Source organism: Pinus tabuliformis, chromosome J (assembly GCF_031772625.1).
Source record: "Pinus tabuliformis cultivar Carrire ecotype Pingquan chromosome J, CPIR1, whole genome shotgun sequence".
In the NCBI taxonomy this organism is placed as follows: Eukaryota; Viridiplantae; Streptophyta; class Pinopsida; order Pinales; family Pinaceae; genus Pinus; species Pinus tabuliformis.
The window spans coordinates 1,223,840,118-1,223,866,441 of NC_142295.1; the positions used below are offsets into that span (position 1 = coordinate 1,223,840,118).

Here is a 26,324-nt window from a genome sequence, read left to right on the forward strand (position 1 = left end):
TTAGATCCATTCCCCCTAGGGCCTCTTCTATCACTTCTTCCTTCACTGTGTTGCTGATGCCTTCTTGCTCCACTTCTACATACTTTCTACTTTGTCGAGTTTCATTTAAACTTGCATTAGTGTTGTCTTCTTGGTCTCGAGTTTTGTGAGTGAGTGATTGTTGCTCCATGCCACCTTCCTCAGCTATGGTTTCTTCTTTGTCTTGTTCCTCCCTTTCCTCCCCCAAAGCTTCAAATTTATTCCTGTTAGCTTGGGACGTTGGGGCCTGTTTCCCTTGTGTTCTTCGCTTGTTTCTATTTCTGGGAGCTACTCTTGTGAAACTTGTTCGTCTGTCCTTTTTTGAGCTTGAGGGTTGGTGGTTTGAGAGACATTTTGAGGGCATTCCCTAAAGAAGTGCTTGTGTTCATGATACTTCTTGCATTTGAAGGGTATGTGTTCATAATCAATACTCTGGATCCATACTTCATCCTTGAACACTAGCTTGATAGCCTCTAGAAGAGCACTCGAGACATCTAAGTAAACACAGATGCGAGCGTAGGAAACGTAGTGTCTTGCAAGCATAGGAAATGTAGTGTCTTGCTCTTGTGCCTTGAAACATTTTTATGTATTCACCTATTTCATATCCAATGCCTTTGAGGAGGAGACCAATAGTTCGTGGGCAGGACCTTGTGGAGTCCTCCTTTTCAGGGGTGAAGTTCGTTTTCCAATAGCACATGTAAAGGCAAGCCAAATTAAAGAAGCATGGGCCTCCTTCGAAGATTTGATCCTTGTCCTCCGGCAGATAAAAAATCACTGTGAGGAACTCTTTGGAGCCTAACTAAAGCTTGATCTCTCCCTTAGGGTGCCACTTCGTTTGGATCCACCAGTTAAGGGTTTTCTTTGCTGGCCAAAAGCCCATAAACTTATAAATAATTGCATGCTCTTGCAGATAATCCCTATAAGCTGCTACATTCGAGCCCCTGATCTCTAGAGTCGATATCTTCTTTGTTTTGGGCTTGAATGGGTTGACAGTTTGTGGCAGAGTTTGAGCTTTTCCACTAGAGCTTGTAGGTTGAGAGTTGGATTATTTTTCCAAGATTTTCCTTGCCCCTCTCTCTTGGGTGATTGGCAGTAGGTTTCTTGGAGGCATTGTAAGTAGTGAGCTTTGTGAAAAAAGACGTTTCAGGATCCTTGCCTTTGCCCGTGACGATTTCGCTAAAGGAGGGGGCTTCGGAACCCCCTCTTGACATCGTCATGGCAACACTCATATTAGAACCCTAGGACAGGTGGCCGATGTCTCCTGCGCTTCCTCCAGCCGAGGAAAAACCCGTATCAATTTGGTTTTCTAGCTCTCTTATGATTTTGGGAAATCTGATATAAGTGTTTCAGATTTGATGTAGGCTCATCTAAATCTGATATATACTTGTTGCAACAATAAGAAAACATTTTAAGAAGGCTAAACAATCATAAGGAATCATCTCTTGATTTAAAGAACATAATTACTATTATTCTTGAGCATTGTCTCACAATTTGGGACTGATTTAATAGCTGAACTAAATCTGATATGGTCTGGTGCGTTTTTGTGATTTTAACGTTGTCATCTAGTCATTGGCTAAGTGACAAATTGATTGCATAAGTTTCAAAGCTAAGGATTGCTTGGTTTCTTCATTAAAATTTTCAAAGGGTGCTCATAATCATTCTTGTCATTGGTAAATTGAAAAGGTTGTGAATGCTGTAAGGAGATCTTCTTGTTATCCTGCACCTCTTGCATCTCTTTTGCATATGACACTCTTGCTGCATTCTTGCATAAGTTCCCTATTGGCAATTCTCATCTTTTGTGCTCCTAACATAAGTAACAAGCAAGTTGTGTTTTCTAATTAACTTTCACAAGATTGATAAGATAGCCACCTTTGATAATTTGCTCTCTAACCGATTTGCAAGTAACATTAATCTCTAAGGATAAATCTTTTGGTATCATTGTGTCTTATTGTTAAAGAAATATAATATTGTGCTTGTCCCTGATGGTTGCCATTTAAAAATCATTAAAATCACTTTATATATCTTTTGAGCACCCCTCATTGTCTCATTTTGCGTCTAATCCATTGATAAATTGGTGCTCCTTGCATTTAATTGTCATTATTTTAGAGCACTGGTCTCATTGGGATCATTAAGACATTGAATAAATTTTGTGATTGGATAATCAATTGGAAGTTGCTTGCCTCATTGATCCATTAGATAAATTGGTTTTGAAGCACTTTAATTAGCTAATCAAGTAGTTCATTGGCACATTTGCTTTAGTGAGATTTGTTCCTATAATCTCTCTCTCTAAGTACTTCGTTTATATTCTTGTGTTGAACATTTTAAGCATTGAATCATAAATATTTTAACTTGAAGTACTTAAAGGTCATTTAATAATTTCACTTAAACCTATCACTCATATTTTGCATATCAATCTAGGACTAGAATTGCATCTTTAAAATATACCTCCAAGCATAAGCTTGGTTGATAGAAAGATAGGACATTTAACAATGGTATGTTCTATGTTGAGCACAATTACTTCAATGTTCCTTTAGCAACCCAATGATAATTGCAATTTAGTTTTCCAATAGCATTCACATTAACCATAATTCACATTGTCAGTAACTGTAAATAGAACATAAAATACAATGCAGAAGACAAGCCTAGACAAGAGGACACAAGATTTGGAAGATGCCAGGGAAAAACCCCAATGTGGGGAAAACCCTTTGATCAATTCTTATTATATCAAAATGTTCTGCAAAGAGACAATACAAAAGGTCAAAGTTGATTTGCCAAATCCAAGTCAAAACAACTCTGTCAAATCTGTAGCTAATTGTAGTCAAATTCAACCCTGACCAGAAAGTCAAAGATGGTCAATGCGACAACAAATCTTTCTCTTTGGAGCTCGGTCATACCCAGTGAAACTCAACCTGATAAGGTGGTCAAAGTCAACCCAAAATAGTCTTGAAAACTGCGGTCAAACTTGGTCAACTCTGCGGTTAACTTTGCTGTTAGGTTTGCGGTCAACCTTGTGGTCAAAGTTGCGAGAAATTCTTGGTTCTTGTGCCAAAATGTACGGCTTGCAAAAGAATGAATTTTTCACACAAAAATTGCTATCAAAGAATGAGTCAAAGTGCTTGGTCAACGTTGGTCAAACTCCTGCAACAATCCTGAAATTCGGCCCTACAATTCGCCCAAAAAATTCGTCCTTTTGCCATATGTGTGAGAGAGAGATTTGCCTAATAGCTGTACGAACCAATGAGAGAAGGATATAGAAGAAATGTGTGTGATGATGATGCCAAATGAGGTGACAGGGCACTTGTATTTATACAAGTCGTTGAGGGTGAAGAGTCACGTCCATTGGGCTTCATGAGCCTACATGATGATGTGGCTGACTTAAAGAATTTGCACATGTGTGGGCATAAATTCAAAAACACACTTTTGCTTGTCCCAATTGGATGATCTTTATATCAATTTTGGTCCCCTCGAAAAGAGAAATTTAATGCAATCATCATCTCCATCAAATGAGCTATCCCAAGGTGAAATTTGGCCCTAGTTGCCAATTTTAACACTCCCTCTCAACTAGCGAGAATTCCACCTGCCAATCCATCTATCATCATCAATCATCATGCCACCTTGTCGTCATGTACTATCTTTGAATCTTGTCTCATCTCTGCTCTGCTGAACATTGATATGAATAATGGAGAAGAATCTATCGAGAGTGAGTCACAAGACCTTACCACTCCACTGACAAAAGTTAGTCCAAAGGTAGAACGTCAATCAGACTTGATCCTAGATCAAGTTGTTGAAGACCATGCATCTTAGACAGGGAGTACGACAGTACATGAGGCGTCCATCAGTAGTGCTATGGTCCCTATCCACTTTTCCCAACTCATTGGCCAAATCAGAGGTACTTCCCATGAGTCTCAGACTACATGGGTAGGATGTATGCTGGGGCATCGACAAGAGAAGGTGAACCACTCATTTTGTTCATATGCCATAGGAGAAGGTGAACCACTCATCCTATGCGTATGTCCCTTGTAGGGGAAGGTGGACCACTCACCCTACACACATGTCAACCATCATGGGGTACGGAAGGTGAACCACTCATCCTGTACACAATGCACCAATAGGGGAAGGTGAACCACTCCTCCTGTACACAATGCACCAATAGGGAAAGGTGAACTACTCACCTTATGGTCGCTCATAGCTCCAAGAAGTACCTTAAGCCCTAGGAGCTCTTAGAGCTCAATGTCCAACTCAAGCGGGATCCTCATGGGAGGGTCTTTCCATGACTTCAAGTCTCTCTCGAAAGGCTAAGAATTTAACCTTCCCTAAGGGCTTTGTGAGGATGTCTGTGACTTGCTCATTAGTCCTGATGTGTTGGAGCCTTATTGCTCACCGTTGTACCATATCCGAGATAAAGTGCTAACTGATATCACTGTGCTTGGAGCGGTCATGGAACACGAGATTCTCTGAAAGGCGAATCCCACTCTGGTTGTCGCAATAGATCACAGTGGTATCCAATGCATGCTCAAATAGCTCACTAAAGAGCTTCTTCAACCAAACAACTTCACAACAAGCCATACTAGCAACAATGTATTCGGCCTCGGTGGTGCTTAGAGCAACCAATTTTTGCTTCCCTCTCATCCAAGAAATTGACACAGACCCTAATGAGAAGCGTCATCCAAACGTGCTTTTACGATCTACCACACTACCAACCCAATTAGCATCAGTATATCCATGTAGCCTCAAATTCCCGACAGTGTATCTCAGTCCATAGTTAATTGTGCCATGGAGATATCTCAACATATTCTTAACAATCCAATGTATGTGATGAGGCTCGACCATAAATTGACTCAACGTATTTACAACAAATCATATGTAGGGACGAGAGTTTACAAAGAACATCAGGGCTCCAACAAGTTGTCGATACTCGGAAGGGTTTGCTAATTCGGGCCCAACAACACTTCCACGTAGCTTCTTGAAGTTGAGTTCCATCGGAGTAGACACAAACTTGCAATCCACCATCCCACATCTCTCGAACAACTTCACAATGTATTTTCCTTGAGAAAGGAAGATCTCACTTGGCTTTTGCCAGACCTTTAGGCCTAGGAAGTAATGCATCAAACCTAGGTCCTTCATTTCGAATTCGGAAGCCAACTCCCTCTTGCATTGATAAATGAGAAAGTCTGCACCTGTTAGAAAGAGATCATCTACATAAAGGACCAAAATGAGAGGCATGTCTTTTTCAACCTTGAAGTATAGGTTAAGATCAACATCGCTCCTTGTAAATTCCAACTTCATAAGATAGCTATCAATCCTCTCATACCAAGCCCTAGGGGCTTACTTCAACCCATAGAGGGCTTTCTTCAACTTGCATACATGTGTCCTTTGATCTTGTACTTCGAACCCTTGAGGTTGTTCCAAGTAGACTTCCTCCTTAAGCGAGCCATGCAAGAAAGCAGTCTTAACGTCCATTTGATGTAGGATCCATCTTTGAGAGGTAGCGAGAGTAATAATCGATCATATAGTGGTATATCGAGCAACCGGTGCAAATATCTCGCCGTAGCCCACTCCTTACTTCTGCAAGAAGCCTCGATTAACAAACTTGGCCTTATATTTTTCAGCACTCCCATCAGCTCCATGTTTAATTTTGTATTAGCCATTTTGAGGTGACTACGGGCTTGTCCTTCGGTTTAGGCACCACATCCTAGACATCATTTTTCATGATAGATTCATATTTGTTAATTTTAGGCAACAATGGTATGTTCTATGCTTTAGAACAATTTTACTTCAATTTCTTTATTAGCCCAATATCAATATCCGGTTTAGCAATCACATCAACAAGATAATAAAATGCAGATAGAACATAAACATAAACAGTAGAAGACAAGCCAAGACAAGAGAACACAAGATGTGGCACCAGCCAGGGACAAACCCCAATGTGGCGAAACCCTTTGATCAATTCTTCTTATATTCTTCAATAGTTTAGCAAAGAGAGATAGTACAATTTACAAATCTGATAATTTATGACAGCAGTAAAAGAGCCCTAACCAGAAAAGTGAACGCTGGTCAACAGGGCAGAATTCTTCCTCAATTCAGCTTGGTTAAATCTAGTCAACTTCGCCCTCCAACAAGAAGTCTAATCAACCCAAAATAATCCAAAAAATTCCAGTCAAAATTGGTCAACAAAAGTCAACCATGCGGCCAACCCTAGTATAGTCAACACTAGTCAAAACAGAGGTCAGATTGCCTCAGTTTTTGTGTCCATATCTGCGGCTTGCTAGGACAAAAATTCCTCACCCAAATCCACAGTCAAGGAAGGTCAACGTTGGTCAATGCAACCCAAGAAAAAAACCTTTGAAATTCGGTCAAACTGGTCAATGCCTAAAACAAAAATCGTCCTCGTTTCCTTCGCACGTGTGAGAGAGAAAGTTGCCCAGAAAATGTGTACCCAATCATATGAGGAGAGAGAGAGATGTGAGTGAATGAGTGATGTCCAAATGAGGCTCAGGCATCATGAATTTATAACAAACGTTGATGATGAATAAACGTGACTGTTGGGCTTTTGAGCCTACGTAAGTTTGCTGGCCGACCTTGACAATTTGTCCATAACCAAAATAAATTCATAACTTCATTTGTACATGTCGGAGTCAGATGATCTTTAGATCAATCCTACACCTCTCAGAGAGAGGAATCCAAGAAAAATATAAGCTGTCATAAATAAGATGACCCATGTGGAGTTTGGCCCTAGTTCCAATTTTAACACTCCCTCTCAACTAAGGAGAACTCCATTTGCTAATCCATCTGCCAATCTGTACTATCTCTGCCATCAATGCACTGCACTGCTCTGCACTGCACTGCTCTGCACTGCATTGCTCTGCACTGCACTATTGAACTATGAAGAAGAATAAGTGATCGAGAATGTATCATACCATTCTCTACTAATCCGAAGTGAGTCCCAAATAAAAGAGTGTCTCATGCCACTCTTACTGACCCAAAGTCAATTCCAATTGATCCCAGATCAATATCAGTCATCCTAGCATTGGGAGTATGGTAGTACACGATGCGTCCATCGGTAGTATTGTGGTCCCTATCCTCATTTCCCTACTCATTGGCCAAATGAGAGGTACTTCCCATGAGTCCTAGATTGCATGGGTAGGATGTCTTAGCAGGAGAAGAATGAACCACTCATCTTGGTTACATGTCGCCATGAGGTATCACAAGGGAAGGTTGAACCACTCACCCTGTACACAACAAACCACTAGGGGAAGGTTGAACCACTCACCTTGTGGTTGCTCATCGCTTCAAGAAGTACCCCAAGCCCTCCGGAGCTCCCAGAGCTCAATGTCCATATCATACAGGGCCCTCATAAGAGGGTCTCTCCACAACTCCAAGTCGTTTTCGGAAAGCTAGGAACTTGACCTTCCCCAGGGGCTTTGTCAGAATATTGGCGACCTGCTCATCAGTTCCAATGTGGTGGAGCCTTATTGCTCCTTGTTGTACCATATCCCGGATAAAATAGTACCTGATATCTATATGCTTGGAGTGATCATGAAACACGAGATACTCTGATAATCAGATCCCACTCTGGTTTTCACAAAGGATTACGGTGGTATCCAATACATGTCCAAACAGCTCACTGAAGAGCTTCCTCAACCAGACAACGTCACTGGAGGCCATACTAGAAGCTATCTATTCGGCCTCAATGGTGCACAAGGCAACCGATTTCTGCTTCTTTCTCATCTAGGATATCGTAGCAGAACCCAAAGAAAAACAACATCCGAAAGTGCTCTTGCAATCCACCACACTGCTAGCCCAATCAACATCAAAATAACCATGTAGCCTCACATCTCCAACAATATATCTCAGTGCATGAGTGATTGTGCTTCGAAGATATCTTAGAAGATTCTTGGCACCAATCCAATGTATATGATGCGGCTCAACCATATATTGGCTTAATGTGTTAACTGCAAAACATATGTTCGGACGGGAGTTCACCAAGAACATTAGTGCTCCTATGAGTTGAGGATACTCAGAAGCATTTCCCAATTTAGGTTCGACAACACTACCAGGTAACTTCTTAAAGTTAAGTTCCATTGGGGTAGTCACAAGCTTGTAGTTTAACATCCCAAATCTTTCCAATAACTTCCCAACATATTTTCCTTGAGATAGGAAAATTTCTCCCGGCCTTTGCCAAACCTCCAACCCTAGGAAGTAGTGCATCGGTCCTAGGTTGTTCATCTAAAATTCAGAAGCCAACTCCCTCTTACATTTGTGAATGAGAAGGTTTGCACCTGTCAGAAAGAGGTCGTCCACATAAAGTACTAGAATGAGAGGTTTATTATTTTCAACCTTAAAGTAAAGGTTCGGATTGGCTTCACTTCTAGACAATCTCAACTTCATTAGATAGCTATCAATCCTCTCATACCAAGCCCGGGTAGCTTGCTTCAAACCATAGAGAGCTTTGTTCAACCTGCATACATGAGATTCCCAGTCATGACCCTCAAACCCCTTGAGTTGTTCCACATAAACTTCCTCTTTGATCGAACCATGCAAGAAAGTGGTCTTGACATCCATTTGATGCAGGTTCCATCCTTGCGAGGCAACAAGGGCTATGATCGAGCGAATGGTGGTGTATCGGGCAACAGCTGCAAATATCTTATCATAATCTACTCCTCTCTTTTGAGAGAAGCCTTGAGCAACAAAGCGAGCCTTGAGCTTTTTTGCACTTCCATCAGCTGCATGCTTGATTTTGTAGAGCCACTTAGAGGTGACAACCGATTTGTCCCGAGGTCTAGGGACCACATCCCAGACATCATTCTTCATAATTGACTCGTATTCTTCATTCATAGCATCCTTCCATACTTGTTGCTTCACGAATTCTTCAAATGATGAAGGCTCATTTTGAATGATAGTGCTCATGACTGTCAAGTATCCTTGATACTTATTTGACTTCTTGCTTTCATGGAAAGTCCCCCTTGGTGCAATATGTCTCTCGGCATCTTCGAGTCTCCCTAAGCCATGAGGGTCTCCTCTTGGAGGAGGAGGGCTCTTGAGGAGGATCAGTAGGATCCAAGGTTCATCAATATTCGTCATTGTTTCATCTTCTTTTGTACCCTATTTTCCAGTGTCAACTTCTTTGTTCTTCCTTGGGATAGGAAGGTTGTTGATCTTGCTGAGGGTTATATCTTCATTGGAGGTGACATCATGACTTATCTCAACTTCCCTTTCAGTAGCCACATAAATTCTATATCCATTAGAATTTTAACTATAGCCCACAAGGACTCCTTTCTTCCCAGATGCACCCAATTGGCTTCTTTTCTCTTTTGGTACATGAAAATATATGGGCCTTCCAAAAATTTTAAAATGAGAGACATCAGGTTTCTTACCAGTGAACATTTCTTCGGGAGTCTCGGAGTCCAATGCTTGATGAGGGCATCAGTGTTGAACATACACAACGGTATTTGCAGCTTCAGCCCATAGGAACTTCAGAAGCCCTTGATCATGAAGCATGGCACGTATAGCTTCTACAATAGTGCGATTCTTCCTTTCAACCACACCATTTTGCTCGGGAGTGTATGGCGTTGTAGTCTCTCTCTTAATGCCAACTTCTCTACAATAATCTTGGAATTCATTGGAGTTGTACTTGGTCCCATTATCAGTCCTCAATATCTTGGTTTTCTTCTTGGATTGGTTTTCGATCAAAGTTGTGAAGTGTCGAAACTAGGTGAACACTTCATCCTTCTTTTTCAAGAAGTAGATCTAGGCCTTGCGAAAAGAATCATCCGTAAAGGTGAGATAATATAAGTATCCTCCCAAAGAGTTTACAGGCATCATACCAAATATGTTGGAGTGGATCAATTGCAATATATTTGTGGTCTTGCTATTACTTGAGGGGAATGGTCCCCTTGTAAGTTTTCCTTTGGCGCATCCTAGACATACACCTTCATGCTCTACTTTGAACTCGAGCATACCTATCACCATCAGTCTCACATCGGGTAGGGCCTTATAATGAAGATGGGCAAACCTCCGATGCCATAGTTCAAATTGTAGAGATGTGCAGCAAGACATGGCTCTCAATGGACTTCCTCCAACTTGATACAAAGTGTCAACCTTGAACCCTGTTGATTTGGGGTAGCATTAGATGTGCTCTAGCCATGAAAATTGGTGGAGAGGCTAAAGCACATGAGTTCTCCAAGACCCAGAAATCGTTTTGGAAAATTCTATTCGGATGAAGAGTTATTAAAATAATTAATATTTTTAATGAGTTCCTAAGTCTAAACTTAGGAAAATAAAATATTAATGGGTATTAATAAAGATAAGGATGAGAAGCTTCTAAGAGACGAAGATCAAGTCTATTCTAATCTTAGCCGTTGATTAGGGACTTAATCTTGGTCGTTGATTCATCAACAGGAAAAGTATAAGAGAAGATTTGAGGGTCAGTTGGAGATATACTGAGGGAGACCAGTTAGTTCGATTTTTGGAGTGGGGTTTGCTGAGAAATTCGAACTAAAGGTTTGGATTACAGCAAGAGGTAGCGAATATTGAGCAAAGAGGCAGGGAAAGGCCCAGAGGATCAACGAAGAGATCAGAAAGGCAGACGCAGAACCACTCAAGGAGACACAAGACTACGCAGTCACTGGAGGGCCTGCGTGGGTGACGCAAAGAGGGCCAATGTTGACACGGAGAGATAGAGTGCTAATGCAGAGGGTCTGGGAGCTGTGCAGAGGCTAGTTGGTCTGACGCTGAGCCTAGGAGAGGTGCCAGAGAGTTTATCTTTGTCGGGTGAGCCAGTTTGGCACTTAGTGTACTCAGAAAAGCTGGATAATAATAAAATCCTCCTTTGCTGCACTGGTTTTCCCGCATTGAGTTTTTTTGTGGGACAATTGTCCAAAAATATCTGTGTTGATGTGTTTGATTCTTGTGCATGTATTTGTTTCTATATTATGTTGTGATATTTGCAATAGAATTTATTTTTAATATTTACTGAAGTGTTTTCGTAAATAACTTATTGGAAAATAAGTAGGTAAGATAAATCAGTTGCTGCAGTAATAGAATTTTCACATGGTATCAAAGCAAGTAATCAGAGACAGGAAGGGAAAATCAATTATGGGTCAAGATCATGATGCAGAGGCATCTACGTCAGGAGACTCGCATAGATTTTCAGAAAATAGCACAAGAGATAGTAATTTTGATTTCTCTATGCTGGCTTTCAGGTTGGAAGAAGAAGTTGCTTGTGTGACAAGCTCTGCATCATCAGAGGTATGGTATATAGATAGTGGAGCCTCTTGGCATATGGTAGGAATCTGGGAATGCTTTTCAGATTATCAGGAGGAAAGGATGAATTTTCAGATCACCATGGGGAATAAAGCAAAGTGTACTCTAGTAGGGAAGGGTACCATAGTTTTTCAAACGGAAATGGGAGACCGGTTCCGTGCTACCAATGTGCTGCATGTACTAGGACTCGGGATGAACTTACTTTCCATATCACAACTTCAAGGCAAGGGCTATGACGTTTTCTTCATCAACGAGAAAGTATACGTCAAACACCCGAGCTGGAAAAAGAAAGTGTAGATCGGAATCAAAAGTAATAGGTTGTACAGGTTACAACTAGAATCACCAATGGCACTGATAGGCAGTAATGGAGACAAGGATTTGAATGTACTATGGCACAGAAGAATGGGACATTTGCACCACAAGGCTTTGAGAATTCTCAGGATAACTGTAGTAAGAGTTCCAGATCTTAGTATAGAACGAGATGATGTATGCAGAGGATGTGCTCTAGGCAAGTATGCCAAAGCAACATTTCCTAGAAGTAAAAACAGGGCCAAGAGTGTACTAGGATTGATACACTCAGATATTTGCGGACCTATGTCCAGTAAAGCTCTTAGTGGTGTCGAATATTTCGTCACCTTCATTGATGAACACTCAAGGAAAACTTGGATTTATTTTCTGAAAACCAAGGACGAGGTTTTTTGTCAATTCAAAGAGTTCAAGGCTCTGGTGGAGAATTTGACAGGGAAGAAAAAAAGTTTTGCGCTCAGATAATGGTGGAGAATATGTCGATAAGGACTTCACTGATTTTTGCGCTAAGGAGGGTATCAGAAGAGAGTGGGCAACTCCTTACAATTCGGAGCAGAATGGAGTAGCAGAAAGGAAGAACATGACTATCGTGGAAACAACTAGGGCCATGATATATGATCGGGATAGGCCGAAATTCCTGTAGGCAGAAGCATGGAACACGATAGTCTATGTCCAGAATAGAACTCCTCATAGGGCAATGGGCAAGATTACGCCAGAGAAAGCATTCACCGAAAAGACTCCTGAAGTCAACCATTTCAAGATATTTGAGAGTTTAGAATATTGCCGTATACTCGAGGAGAAAAGGAAGCAATTAGATCAAACTGCAGAGAAAAGATATCTAGTGGAATATAGAGAGAACGCTAAGGCATATAGAATCTATTTTTCAGGGAGCATGAAGGTAGTAGTTAAATGGATGTGAAGTTCATGGAAGATAGGGCCGTCAGGAAATCTCGAGAAATGCCTTCCGAGGAGTAGTCAAAAGATGAGTCGTTGGTCAAACCACTTCAACCAACGGAAGCCAAGAATTCTTCCTCGGAACAAGAACCACAGGAGGAGGAGGAGCTAACAGAAGCACCCGCTACCATAGGAAGAACGAGCAGGGAACTTCGATAGATTCTGCGAGATGCAGAAGATTTAATTGGTGCACCAAGAAACAATAAGAGGGAGCAAAAATAGGCAGATAGATATCAAGCATTAGTAGCTTAGGATGGGGAGCCTTCCAGTTTTCAGGAGGCCACTCAACAACGGGTTTGGTTGGATGCGATGGTAGAGGAATACAACTCTATAATGGTGAACGATGCCTGGGAGGTAGTGCCTAGGCTTCAAGACAAATCAGTGGTATGTTCGAGATAGATCTACAAGATTAAATACGCTGCAGATGACAGTGTGGAAATATGCAAAGCCAGGTTTGTGGCTAAGGGGTATGCTCAGAAGGAGGGAATTGACTACGAAGAGGCCTTCGCCCAAGTAGCCAGGTATAAATCGATTAGAACCATGATATCTCTTGCAGCACAGATGGGATGGGATGGGATTCATCAGATGGATGTCAAAACAACATTCTTGAACGAGGCAATAGAAGAGGAGGTATACATTGAACAACCAAAAGGCTTTGAGACACATGAGAAGAAGTCTCATGTATGCAGATTGAAGAAAGCCTTGTATGGGCTGAAACATGCACCTAAAGCATGGTATGGTCGAATCGATGGCTACTTGCAGAAGATGGGGTTCGTCAAGAGTGAGGAAGATCCAAATCTCTACTATTTGGTTGTAGAGAATGAGCCTCTAATCCTCGTAGTATATGTGGATGATCTCTTCCTGACAGGATCATCTAGGCTAATCGAGGACTGCAAGAAGAATCTAGCCACAGAACTCGACATGTAGGATTTGGGACAGATTTCCTAGGGTTGGAAGTTTGGCTGCAAAAAGGGGAGATCTTCCTTGGACAACGGAGATATGCTACAGAAATCCTAAAGAGATTTAGGATGCAGGACTGTAGACCCATGGCTACTCCAATGATCACCAACTGGAAGAAAATTGATGCATCGAAAGACAAGGATGTTAATCCCACCTTGTACAAGCAACTCATAGGGTCCCTGATGTATCTGGTCAATACTAGGCCAGACATTTGTTACGCTGTCAACACCGTCGATCAGTTCATGGTAGAATCAAAGAGGGCACATTGGGTAGCAGCCAAACATGTTCTCAGGTATATACAGGGAACAATCGATTATGGACTCTTGTACACTAGGAGTAAGGATATCAGAGTGAGTGGATTTACTGATGCAGATTAGGCTGGAAGTTCAGTGGACCAGAAAAGTACCTTTGGGTACTGTTTCAACATTGGATCGGGGATGACCTCCTAGTGCAGCAGGAAACAAAAATTTGTAGCCCTGAGCTTAGCTGAAGCAGAATATATGGCCGCAAGCACAGCTTCGTGCGAAGCCATATGGCTTAGAAAACTGCTTGTGAACCTATTCAGAAGAAAGATGGAAGCGACTAGGATCATGTGTGATAATCAGAGTTGCATCAAGCTCTCTGAGAATCCAGTATTTCACGATTGGTCAAAGCACATTGATATTCGGTGTCACTTTGTCAGAGACTGTGTCCAACGAACAGGTGGCAGACATCCTTACCAAGGCCCTTGGAAGAACAAAGTTTGATTAAATCAGGGAGAAGATGGGGATGTTAAAGAATCCATTACAGTAGCAGAAATGGGTATGATGTTGCAATGTAGATGCAGTGTTGGGAAGAAGGACCAGGAACAACACGGATGTAGAGGGAGTTGTAGTGCAAATGCAGTGTTGGGAGGAAGGACGAGCAGTAGCATGGATGCAGAGGGAGCTGCAGTACAGATGTAGCAGTGGCAGTGGTAGAGCCATGGGCAGCAGTACAGAAGTGTAGAGGATGTTGCGCAGGAAGGCCAAAGATCAGCACCGGTATTGGTGCCGGATGATATGGGTGATGCTCAGTTGTGGAGTATTACTATAGCACATTCCTTGCTAAGAGGGAGTGTTGATTTGGGGTAGCATTGGATGTGCTCTAGGCATGAAAATTGGTGGAGAGGCTAAAGCACATGAGTTCTCCAAGACCCAGAAATTGTTTTGGAAAATTCCATCCGGATGAAGAGTTATTAAAATAATTAATATTTTTAATGAGTTCCCAAGTCTAAACTTAGGAAAATAAAAATATTAATGGGTATTAATAAAGATAAGGATGAGAAGCTTCTAAGAGACGAAGATCAAGTCTATTTTAATCTTAGCCGTTGATTAGGGACTTAATCTTGGCCGTTGATTCATCAACAGGAAAAGTATAAGAGAAGGCTTGAAGGTCAGTGGGAGATATACTGAGGGAGACCAGTCAGTTCGATTTCTGGAGCGAGGTTTGCTGAGAAATTCGAATTAGATGTTTGGATTGCAACAAGAGGTAGTGAGTATTGAGCAGAGAGGCAGGGACAGGGCCAGAGGATCAACGAAGAGATCAGAAAGGCAGACATAGAGCCACTCAGGTAGATGCCGGACTGCGCAGTCACTGGAGGGCCTGCGTGGGTGACGCAGAGAGGCCTCGTGCTGATGCAGAGAGGCAGAGTGCTGACGTAGAAGGTCTGGGAGCTGCGGAGAGGCTAGCGGTCTGACGTTGAGCCTAGGAGAGGTGCCGAAGAGTTTATCTTTGTCGGGTGAGCCATTTTGGCACCCAGTGTACTTAGAAAAGCTGATATAAGATAATTCTCCTTTTGCTTATTGTTAACAACATTTGATTCTTCATACCTGGAGTTCCTTGCTTTCTTGGAGGGTCGACCATTTCCTTGATGTCCCGCATTCCTTTTTCCCTTGCCATTGGACTTGCCATTCCTTTGATCGTTATTGTTGAAGTTGCCCTTGGAATGATTGTGATCATCATCGTGCAATGTGTCCCTTCTATTTGGACACTCCCTTGCATAGTGGCCAAACTTATTGCAAACAAAGCACTTGCCCTTCCTTCCTCCCTTGGATTCAGGGTTTCCATTGAAATGACCTTTAGACCCTCTGCATTATTTCTCCTTTACACATGAGCAAAGAATGTAGTGGGGTTGCTTCTATTAGAAGGCATTTCTTGCTCCAACATTCTTGTTTTTTCTTGAATGTATCTCGACATCAATTCTTCAAACCCTGGGATTTGATCATTGTTGATTATAGTGGTTCTAAATACATACCACTCAGGTGGGAGTCCTCCAAGGGTGGTGAGAGTAAGTTCCCTGTCAGGAATGACCTCTCCAATCGAAAGTAGATCATTCTTTATCTCAGTGATCCTTAAAAAGTAGGATTGAATATCCTTGTCCTTGCCTTTTTTAATATCCTTAAACTTATATTTCAGAAATAAAATTTGATTAGCATTACTAACCTTGAACATGTTGCTCAACCTGTCGTAGATCTCCTTAGAGGTCTTCAATTCGGAGATATAGGCCACCAGATGCTTATCAGTGGAATCTCTGATAATCTTCTTTGCTTTGACTTCAACCCTATTGTGCTTGGTCTTTGTAGCAGTTGGTGCATTTGAAGGAGGCTTAGGGATTTTACCCTTCACATTATCTATCACTTCTTGTTCTTCCAAGGTCAAATCAATAGACATCTTCCATCCATGATAGTCAGATTTTTCACCTAGCTTGTCTTCAACCGGGAAGTGGGATGAAGAACCCATTGAGCCCTTTGTCCTTGTCCAATTGTCTTTGGTGATTGCTCTTTCACTCTTGTTTGGGCTTTGTCTTCATCTCAGCTCCAATTCCATGTTAATTTTAGGCAACAATGGTATGTTCTATGCTTTAGAGCAGTTTTACTTCAATTTCTTTATTAGCCCAATATCAATATCCAGTTTAGCAATCACATCAACATGATAGTAAAATGCGGATAGAACATAAACATAAACAATAGAAGACAAGGCAAGACAAGAGGACAGAAGATGTAGCACCAACCAGGGACAAACCCCAATGTGCGGAAACCCTTGATCAATTCTTCTTATATTCTTCAATAGTTCAGCAGAGAGAGAGATAGTACAATTTACAAATCTGATAATTTATGACAACAACAAAAGAGCCCTAACTAGAAAAGTCAACACTGGTCAACAAGGTAGAATTCTTCCTCAATTTAGCTTGGTCAAACCCAGTCAACTTTGGCCTCCAACAACAAGTCTAATCAGCCCACAACAATATGAAAAAGTCTAGTCAAAATTGGTCAACGAATGTCAATTTCTGCGGCCAACCCTAGTACAATCAACGTTGGTCAAAACAGAGGTCAGATTGCCTTGGTTTTTGTGTCCAAATCTGCGACCTGCTAGGACAGAAATTCCTCACCCAAATCCGCAGTCAAGGAAGGTCAACACGGCCCAAGAAAACAACCTCTGAAATTCGGTCAAACTGGGCAACGCCTAAAACAGAAAATCATTCTTTCCTTCGCATGTGTGAGAGAAAAGCTGCCCAGAAAATGCGTACCCAATTAGATGAGATGAGAAAGAGATGTGAGTGAATGAATGATGTCCAAATGAGGCTCAGGCATCATGGATTTATAGCAAATGTTGAGGATGAATAGACGTGACTGTTGGGCTTCTGAGCCTACATAAGTTTGCTGGCCGACCTTGACAATTTGTCCATAATCAAAATAAATTGATAACTTCATTTGTACATGTCGGAATCGGATGATCTTTAGATCAATCCTACACCTCTCATAGAGAGGAATCCGAGAAAAATATCAGTTGTCATAAATAAGATGACTCGTGGAGTTTGGCCCTAGTTGCCAATTTTAACAATATTCCTCATTCATCGCATCCTTCCAAACTTGGAGTTTACGGCTTCTTCGAATGTACATGGCTTAGATTGAACAATAGTACTCATAGCAACGAAGTACCCTTGATACCTGTTCGGCTTCTTACTTTCACAGATTGTCCCTCTTGGAGCAATATGTCTTTCAACATCTTTAAGATTGTCTTTGAGCCATAAAGGTCTTTTTCTTGAGGTAGATGGATCACTAGGAGGTGGATCAATGGGATCCATCGGACATAGGCTTTTCTACGAAGGTTCATCTTGCTTTTCTGCAGCATCATCGTTATCCTTCCTTGGAATGGGGAGATCTCTGGCCTTCCCGAGGGCAGTGTCTTCATCGAAGGTGACATCATGGCTAACTTCCACATCTCTTTGTCTAGGCACATAGATTCTATATGCTTTTGAATTTTCACTGTAGCCCACAAACATACTTTTTTCCCACATGCTTCTAAGTTGTTTCTTTTCTCTTTAGGCACATGAAAATACACAGGACAACGAAATATTCTAAAATGAGAAACATTAGGTTTCTTACCAATGAAAACTTCTTCGGGTGTCTTGAAATCCAGTGCTTGATGCAAGCTCCTATTTTGAACATACACGACAATGTTGGCAGCTTCTCCCCATAAGAACTTCGGTATACCTTGATCATGGAGCATGGCACAGGTGGCTTCCATGATTGTTCGATTCTTTCTTTCAACAACTCCATTTTGCTCAGGAGTGTATGGAACGATTGTCTTCCTCTTAATGCTAGCCTCTCTGCAAAATTCATTGAATTCATTTGATTCATATTCAGATCCATCATTGATCCTCAATATCTTGATCTTCTTCCTTGTTTGCTTTTCCACCAAGACTTTGAAAGAATGAAACCATTTGAACACATCATCCTTCTTCTTCAAGAAATAGATCCATGTTTTGCGAGAGAAGTCATCTACAAAAATTGCATAGTATAAGTATCCTCCCAATGATGTTACGGGCAACATTCCAGATAGGTCAGAATGGACAAATTGAAGAATATCAATGGTTTGTCTTTCACTTGAAGGGAATGGTCCCCTTGTAAGTTTCCTAGTTGCACAAATCTGACAAACTCCATGATTCATGATGAACTCGGGCATACCTGTGACCATCCTCCTTACCCCAGGTAAGGCTTTGTAATGAAGGTGAGCTAATCTTCAGTGCCATAAGTTAGATTGAAGAGAAGTATCGCAGGTCAAGGTTCCCAAAGGACTTCTCCCAACTTGATAGAGACCTTCAACCCTAAAACCAAGTGTAAATGCATCTTTATAGTTTCTTTGCCAAATACATACCTTTCCATCAATGAATGCTACATTGAAACCTTTATCTTCCATCGCAGAAATAGACACCAGGTTCTTCTTCAAATTGAGTACATACAATACTTCTTGTAGATGAATGGTTGGACCTTGATTTATGTGAAGAGTGACAGTACCTATCCCTTTCATGGTGTAGGTGGCATTGTCTCCAAGTATGATCTCCAAATTAAACTTCTTTTCAACCAAATTTGAGAGGGCCTCCTTGTACCTAGTGAAGTGCCTTGAGGCTCCACTATCGATCAATCAATGATCCAAAGTATTTGGAGGAATCACAGTAGATAGAGTGGAAATAAGATAAAATTATTTTGTTTTTCTACAACATTACTTTCCTCATACCTGGAATTTCTCGTCCTTTTGGGAGGTCGACCATTTCCATATCAAGCAGGGAGAGCATTCCTCTTTCCTTTATTGTTGAACCTGTTGTTCCTTTGATTTCTATTGCCTTTGAAATTGTTGTGGTTGTTGTCATTATTCCTTGGAGAATTCTTCTTGTGAGGACACTCTCTAGCATAGTGGCCGAACTTCTTACAATTGTAGCACCTCCCTTTTCTTCCTTCTTTGCATCTTTGCTTGAACCCTTGACCCCGTCTCCTTGGACCAACATTATTCTTCCTCTTAGCATGAGCAGAGAAAGAAGTAGGTTCATTTCCATTTGAAGGCTTGTCTCTCTCCATCCTCGTCTCTTCTTGAGTGCATCTAGCCAATAATTCCTCGAAACTAGGAATCTTGTCATTGTTGAGAATGGTTGTGTTAAACACATCCCATGCTCTTGAAAGACCTCCAAATGCAATGAGAGTGAGTTCCCTGTCAGCAATAACTTCCCTAATAGATATAAGGTCATTCTTGATTTTTGTGATCCTCATGAAGTAGGATCAGATAGACTCCCCTTTATCCATCTTGATTTCCTTTAACTTGTTCTTGAGAAAGAGGATTTGATTTGCATTATTTGCTTTGAGCATCTCAATCAACTTATCATACATCTCCTTAGATATTCCCAAATAAGAAATATAGGGAGCCAAATGCTCTTGAATGGAGTCTATGACAATTCTTTTAGCTTTGACCTCACCTTTGTTGTACTTTGTCTTTGCAGTAGCAGGTGCATTTGAAGGAGGCTCCACCACTCTTCCTTGCATATAGTCCATGGCATCATGCTCTTCCAAAGTTAATTCGAAAGTCATCTTCCATGCATGATAGTCAGATTTGTCCTTGAGCTTATCCTCAGATTTGAAGTAAGATGCAGTAGCCATTGAAGCTAGTCTAATAGTCTTGTCTAACAACTCTCCCTTAGTGATTTCTTTTCTCTCTCTTGCTCGGTCTTTGTCTTCACCTGAGCTTTGATACCATGTTAATTTTGGTTAAAAATGGTATGTTCTATGCTTAGCACAATTACTTCAATGTTCCCTTAGCAACCCAATGACAATTTAAATTTAGTTTTCCAATAGCAATCACATCAATTATAAATCACATTGACAATAACTTTCGATAGAACATAAAATACAATGCAAAAGACAAGCCAAGACATGAGGACACCATGTTTGACAGATGCCAGTGAAAAACTCCAATGGGGGGAAAACCCTTTGATAAATTCTTATTATTATTATATCAAAATGTTCAATAGAGAGAGAGAGTACAAAAGGGTGAAGTTGACTTGCCAAATCCTAGTCAAAACAACCCTGTCAAATCTCCAGTCAACTGCAGTCAAATTCAACCCTAACCAAAAAGGCAAAGATGGTCAACGCAACAACAAATCTTCCTCTTTGGAGCTCGGTTATACCTAGTCAAACTCAGCCTGATAAGGTGGTCAAAATAATCCCAAAACAGTCTTGAAAACTGCGGTCAAACATTGCAGTCAGGTCTGCGGTCAACCCTGTAGTAAGCCCTACAGTCAAAGTGCCCAAAAATTCTCGGTTCTTGTGCCAAACTGTATGTCTTGCAAAAAACAAAATTTTCCCACAAAAATCGCAGTCAAAGGATGAGTCAAAGTGCTTGGTCAACATTGGTCAAACTCCAACAACAGTCATGAAATTCGGCCTTGCAATTTGCCCAGAAATTTGTCCTTCTGCCACACATGTGAGAGAGAGAAGATCTGCCCAACAACTGTACGAACCAATGGGAGGAGAGAGAAGAAATGTGTGTGATGATGATGCCAAATGAGGTGAGAGGGCACTTGTATTTATACAAGTCGTTGAGGGTGAAGAGTCACTTCCATTGGGATTCATGAGTCTACATGATGATGTGGCCGACCTAAACAATTTGCACATGTGTGGAGGGGGCTAGGATTAGAGTGACAACCCTTGTCTTGAGCGTTGTCGCATTCTCGTGTACAATTTGAGCGACAACATGAATATTTCTCCTCTGAATTTAATAGGTTTGTCATGTAAAAAGCTATAAGTTTTGTTTTGTTTTTATTTTATTTTAACCATGGAAAATTAGGGTAGGTCCACTCGAAGGGACTACACCCCTTGGCCAAACTAATCCGAGCCTAACCCCAAGGGTGTCGAGGAGAATTGAACCTGTGACCTCCCAGTGGCAAGGTGCTTTAGCATCGAGCCCTCGACCAATTGAGCTAACCCTTGGGTTATGTCAAAAAGTTAAAAAAGTTAATTGCTTGCGTGATTATTTAAATTGATCTCTTATGACCTTTGTTTGGATGTTAATTAGTTAAACTAAGTTTTAATGTATTTATGAAAGCCAAAGTTATTTTTCTTTTTCAATTTATGCGCGGTACAATTAATTTGAAAATAGAGATATTATCATGTTGGATACTTTGTATGATTGTAAGGCTGTGTCACGTTAATTTAAAGGCAATTATGCCATGGATTGTATTTTATTTTTCAAATCTAAACTATTTACATTCTTGAAAAAAAGAACAAAAAAACATAATAGATAAGATTTTTTTTTTTTTTGCAATGTCTAAGAAGTTTTATTAAGTGTATCTCTAAAATCTAGAAAACAAAAAAAACCAAGGGATGAAGGAGAGATACCTTACGATAAAGAATTGATTAAAATTTAATGAAGCTCTTTATAACATAAATTTCACGCAAATTGTACTAAACTTTGTCATTGATAGTTATTGTTTGTATTCTCTTCCAGATGACTTGGGCTTAGATTTGCTGTCCAAAAAAATGTAAATAACATCATTTATCGTCATTACTTTTCTCAAATAAATTATAATAGTTCACTTTTAATATAGTGCTTATGTTGTTCATATTCCTCTCCATATTTTGTCCTTATTTGGTCTTCTTGTGATAGATCTCCTTGTTGCCTACTGTATTTGTAACATTAGTGAGTTGTACCTTTTGACTCTTCTATTGTCTGTTGTGATTGGATCTCTCATTTAACAAGTTTCAAGTGACGAACATTGTTGCGTTGAGAGGCGCTTTACAGCCCAATATGGTAGAGCTGTTATAATGTCTTGTTTGACATTTTGGCTCGACCAAAATAATAATATATATATATATATATATATATATATATATATATATCTAAGGGTTTTACCACTGATTTTTGAGCTTGGGGCTAGCCTTTGAAGTTGATCTCTTTAGACAAATTTTTTTATGGTTAGCCGTACGGCCTTGAGGCCTCTTTCATCCTAGCCGTGAGGTTTTGAGAGGGCCGCATATGTTCTTATCTGAAGCAAATCTATCGAGGGTTTTTCACATTAAAATTTGAAGCTTTAAGGCTTGAAATCACATATAATTTGTCACATAAATTTAATAAATTTTCTAGCCTCTTTTCTTAGTTGGCCGTGGGCTTTGGAGGTCTAATTCATCAAGGCTGTGCGGTTTCTTGAGGTCTGGTGCAAATCGTTCTTCACTGAAGCTTGTCATTCATTGTCTTGTGCCTTCCTCTTTGGTATTTGGTAACTTGAGGAGTGATTATTGTTGTAGAAGTGCTATTATCTTTGTAATATCCTCGAGTGCTGGGAGAGTCTTTCTCATTGTCTAAGGGCTTCTTCCTCCTTGTGACTTAATAATAAAATTGATCTTCTTGCTTGAAGGGAGCTTGGGATTCAATCCCATGGTATCCCCCTCCTTATTTAAAAGGGAGGAGCCTTTATCTTCTTAGTTAGTTTCTTTTGTTCTAGTCTTAAATTTAGATACTAACCCTTTTCTATTGCTCTCATTGATTAGATAGGCCTTCATTGATATCATAAGTTAGATCTAGTCTTTGAATTGCATCTTTTCATTTTGTTTTGTTAGCAATCTCATTTGACATCATCTATTTGTGTTGCCATCATTAAATTTTCACTTGTTTCCATTGTCATATCATATATGTGAAAACCATCTTAACAAGCTCTATAACCAAAGCATTTGAAATTGTCATTGTTTCATTGAGTAATATACTAAAGTGCTTCATTGGTTCACTATTGAAATCTTGAAATCTTGTGTTTTAAAGTGATATTTAAATAAACTTGGTTATAGATGAATTAATATCTTACGTTGAAGCATTTTTCCATTATTGTATCTCATTGAAAATATCTAATCTCATCATCATTTTAGATCTAGTATTGCATTCCTAAAATTTACCTCCAAGCATAAGCTTGGTTGATAGAAAGTTAGGACCACCTTCTTCATATCCAAGTTGAGAATCTTGACCCTTTCTCAACGGTTAAAACTAGTGACCTCGCAGTTCCCTTATGGGCAATCCTTTGTAGGAACGAAGACACTTGGGTTGTTAGAACTCTTGGGTAGGTATTGTAATGAGGCGCTAGCCTCCTTCCCCAACTATTCTTTCTGCAACCTTGTTTAGGACTTGCTTCAATAATTGAGGAGAAGGCTTTCACCCTTAGAATAGGCATATAATTAAAATTAACCAAGATCTTGCATTCATTCTTGCAGTTCAATTGATCATTGATAATCAGAATTGTGAGCTCAATTTATAAGTTGCAAGTTTTACGTAATTGTACTTATCATTTCAAGCTTATTGTCTTTAAAGAACTAGTATCTTTTCCTTGCAATTGTTCTCTAAAGGTTTATTGCTCATAGATCTGATTATCTTGATCTTTTGATTTCTTGTACTAACACTTTCCTTGTATTATTGCTTATCTTGTTGCTTGAAGTATCATATATCATTGTACAAGTTCTTTAAATTTATTTGAGCATTGTTATCAAGGCACTGGTCTCCCACTGTTTCATCTTAAGTGTCACACTGATCTACCTTTCTCACATTGCTCATTTTAATAACTTAACTTGCTATCTAATCTTAATTGAAGTTACTGAGAGAAGTGGTTGCCTTGCCTCTAGATCTCCTAGACTTGTTGTTTCAACAAGTTTTTCCTTAGTTTTCTACCTTTAGGGACTATCCCCCTTATCTTGCCTAGGAGAGAGCTTAAATAGAGTGAGTAGGGAATCAGTGACAGCCTCTACTTTGGGCATTGTGCCATAAAGACTATACCTTGTGGAGTTGGAAACTTTTCCCACATTTAGGTGTATATATTAAGCGATGACAGATCCAATCTGGATCGTAAAGGACAGTGCTTTTTCATCTAATGTTGGCTATCAAGGCATTTGCTTTGTCTTCTTCATTGTTCCCCAACTTGTTTTTCCATACCAACAACAATTAGTTTGTTGCTTATTTTTATTTGATTATAATATGTTTGCCACTCCAAAAAGTTACATCTCGATGTGGACTATTCTTTGTAATCAAATTCATGGAAGTTAGATGCTTCTCCAAATTTAGGAACATCGAACACATTCATGAATTTCAATGGTTTACCTTTCATTTTGATTTGGATATTGCTGTTTCCTTCAATAAAGTGCTCCACTCGATTACTGAACACCGAAGTGTTAGATTGTGTTTTGGCTTTTACAAAATCAATGAACCAATTATTTTGGTTATTTAATTGTCTAGATGCCATTGAAGTATTATACCAAGCATTTGTCTCATCACCTTTAACATCCTTGGTTGCTATATATGCATAGAATTCTTCCTCCAATGTGCAACGATATTGGCATCAACCTTATTCCTTTTAGATTGTTCCCATTTTTTTGTTTGAGGCCCTTGGTTGTGTTCTTCATCCTATGATTGTTTCCTACAAGTGTTACTCATATTCTTTGTCTCCACACAAAGAATTTTGTGACTTTTTGGGTGTGTTTAACCAAGGTTTTTCTGCCATCAGTTTGCTTGCTAAACTTGCCTTTTCCCTTTGATTTTTGTTGCAAGAGCCATCTTTAAAGCTATGTTCCCGCTGGTAGCCAAAGTACTTCTTTCTTTTTTGTGACTATTTCTTAATTGCTGAAACGTGATGTCAGTGCTTTTTGATGTGATGTTGAGGGTTTCAATGAAATTTTTATAGGATGGGCGAGAGACTTTTGAAGGTTATAAAAATGACATCTTCTTCTTCAACCTTCCTATCAATTCCTTTCAACTAATCCCTTATAAGTTTATTTTTTGAAATATGTTCTCGAAGGCAATCTCATTCCATTTTGAACAAATCCATGATTTTTGCAAAAACAAGGCTCTATGTTTATTAGATGTTTAGTGCATTTCCTGTAATTGGTGCCAATTGTGAAAGCATCATCTTTATGCTGCACCATCTGTTTTCGAGAATATGTGTTTTTGAAAATGTATGTTTTTTTTTAGTTTGTTTCTGGATAAATATAGTTCATCGCTTGCTTCCATATCAGGCATTGCAAGTGAGGACGTTGATAGCTTGCTAGCTCTCTATGGATTTCTCCTTGGTTCCTCTGTTTGGATGGAGGATAATAGCAATTGCTAACCAAAATATCAATGGGTGAGCCCAAGGGACTCATTGAGATTTGATTCCATGAGCTCCATGTACTTTCACATAAGAGCATCTACCAATAAAGCTAACCCTTGTGGCTAAAAATGATGAATCTTATTCAAATGGTTCTCTTTCATTTGTTGGTGTACTTCTTTTATACCATTGTTGTATGTATCTACTTGTATGATGAATGTGAAAACATTAATGCACATTTTCTATGAAATATGTATAACATTAATTCCAATTATGCAAAGTTTAAAGGATGCCTCATATGTCTTCTCCTTGTTTTGGTTCACATGATATGGTTCTTAGCTTGTCTAGTTTTTACATGGGAGGAAATCACATTTATTTATACATTTATCATTTTCTTTGAAAATATTTATTGTTATTGTTGCTCATGAATATAAGTTGATGTTTGTGGTTGTTTTGGTGCAGGCTATAACCCTTTTCCCAAATAATGCAATTTATTGGACAAATCGAGCACTTTGTCACATGAAACAGAAGTGAGTTGATTGGGTTACTCCTTTTTATTCTAAGTTTCTCTATTTACATGAACATGGAATTCAAATATCATTTATCATTAAATGTAGTGATTGGAGGCGGGTTGAGGCTGATTGTAGGAAAGCTTTGGAGCTTGACAAAGACTGTACTAAGGTTAGTTGAAATTGGTCACAAGATCAATATTTGGAATGTACAATTCATTTATTGCTTGAGACACTGTTGTGGATATTTTGTTGTTTAATCAACTTCTTTTATACATATAAGTATTTTGATCCAAAGTAGTGATCAATTTGTGTAGATTAGCTCTATCAACAAAATATAGTTTAGTAGGGTCTTCGTATTATCGTATATTATCATGGCATTTTAGAAATTAGGCTGACTAACAAGAAACATA

The 26,324-nt window shown here is 39.8% G+C and overlaps 1 protein-coding gene across 5 annotated transcripts in view; it reads left to right on the forward strand.

Annotated features, from left to right (window-relative positions):
- The window catches only part of LOC149231541 (E3 ubiquitin-protein ligase CHIP-like), a 200,788-nt gene that overhangs the window by 19,896 nt on the left and 154,568 nt on the right, over nucleotides 1-26,324 (forward strand). For 3 of the 5 annotated variants that reach the window (XM_089379225.1, XM_089379222.1, XM_089379221.1), the window contains exons 2-3: nucleotides 25,865-25,932; nucleotides 26,020-26,083. In XM_089379225.1, coding sequence (XP_089235351.1) covers nucleotides 25,865-25,932; nucleotides 26,020-26,083 — 132 coding nt within the window. The remainder of the gene's footprint in view (nucleotides 1-25,864; nucleotides 25,933-26,019; nucleotides 26,084-26,324) is intronic. The other 2 variants (XM_089379223.1, XM_089379226.1) reach the window with 1 other exon arrangement.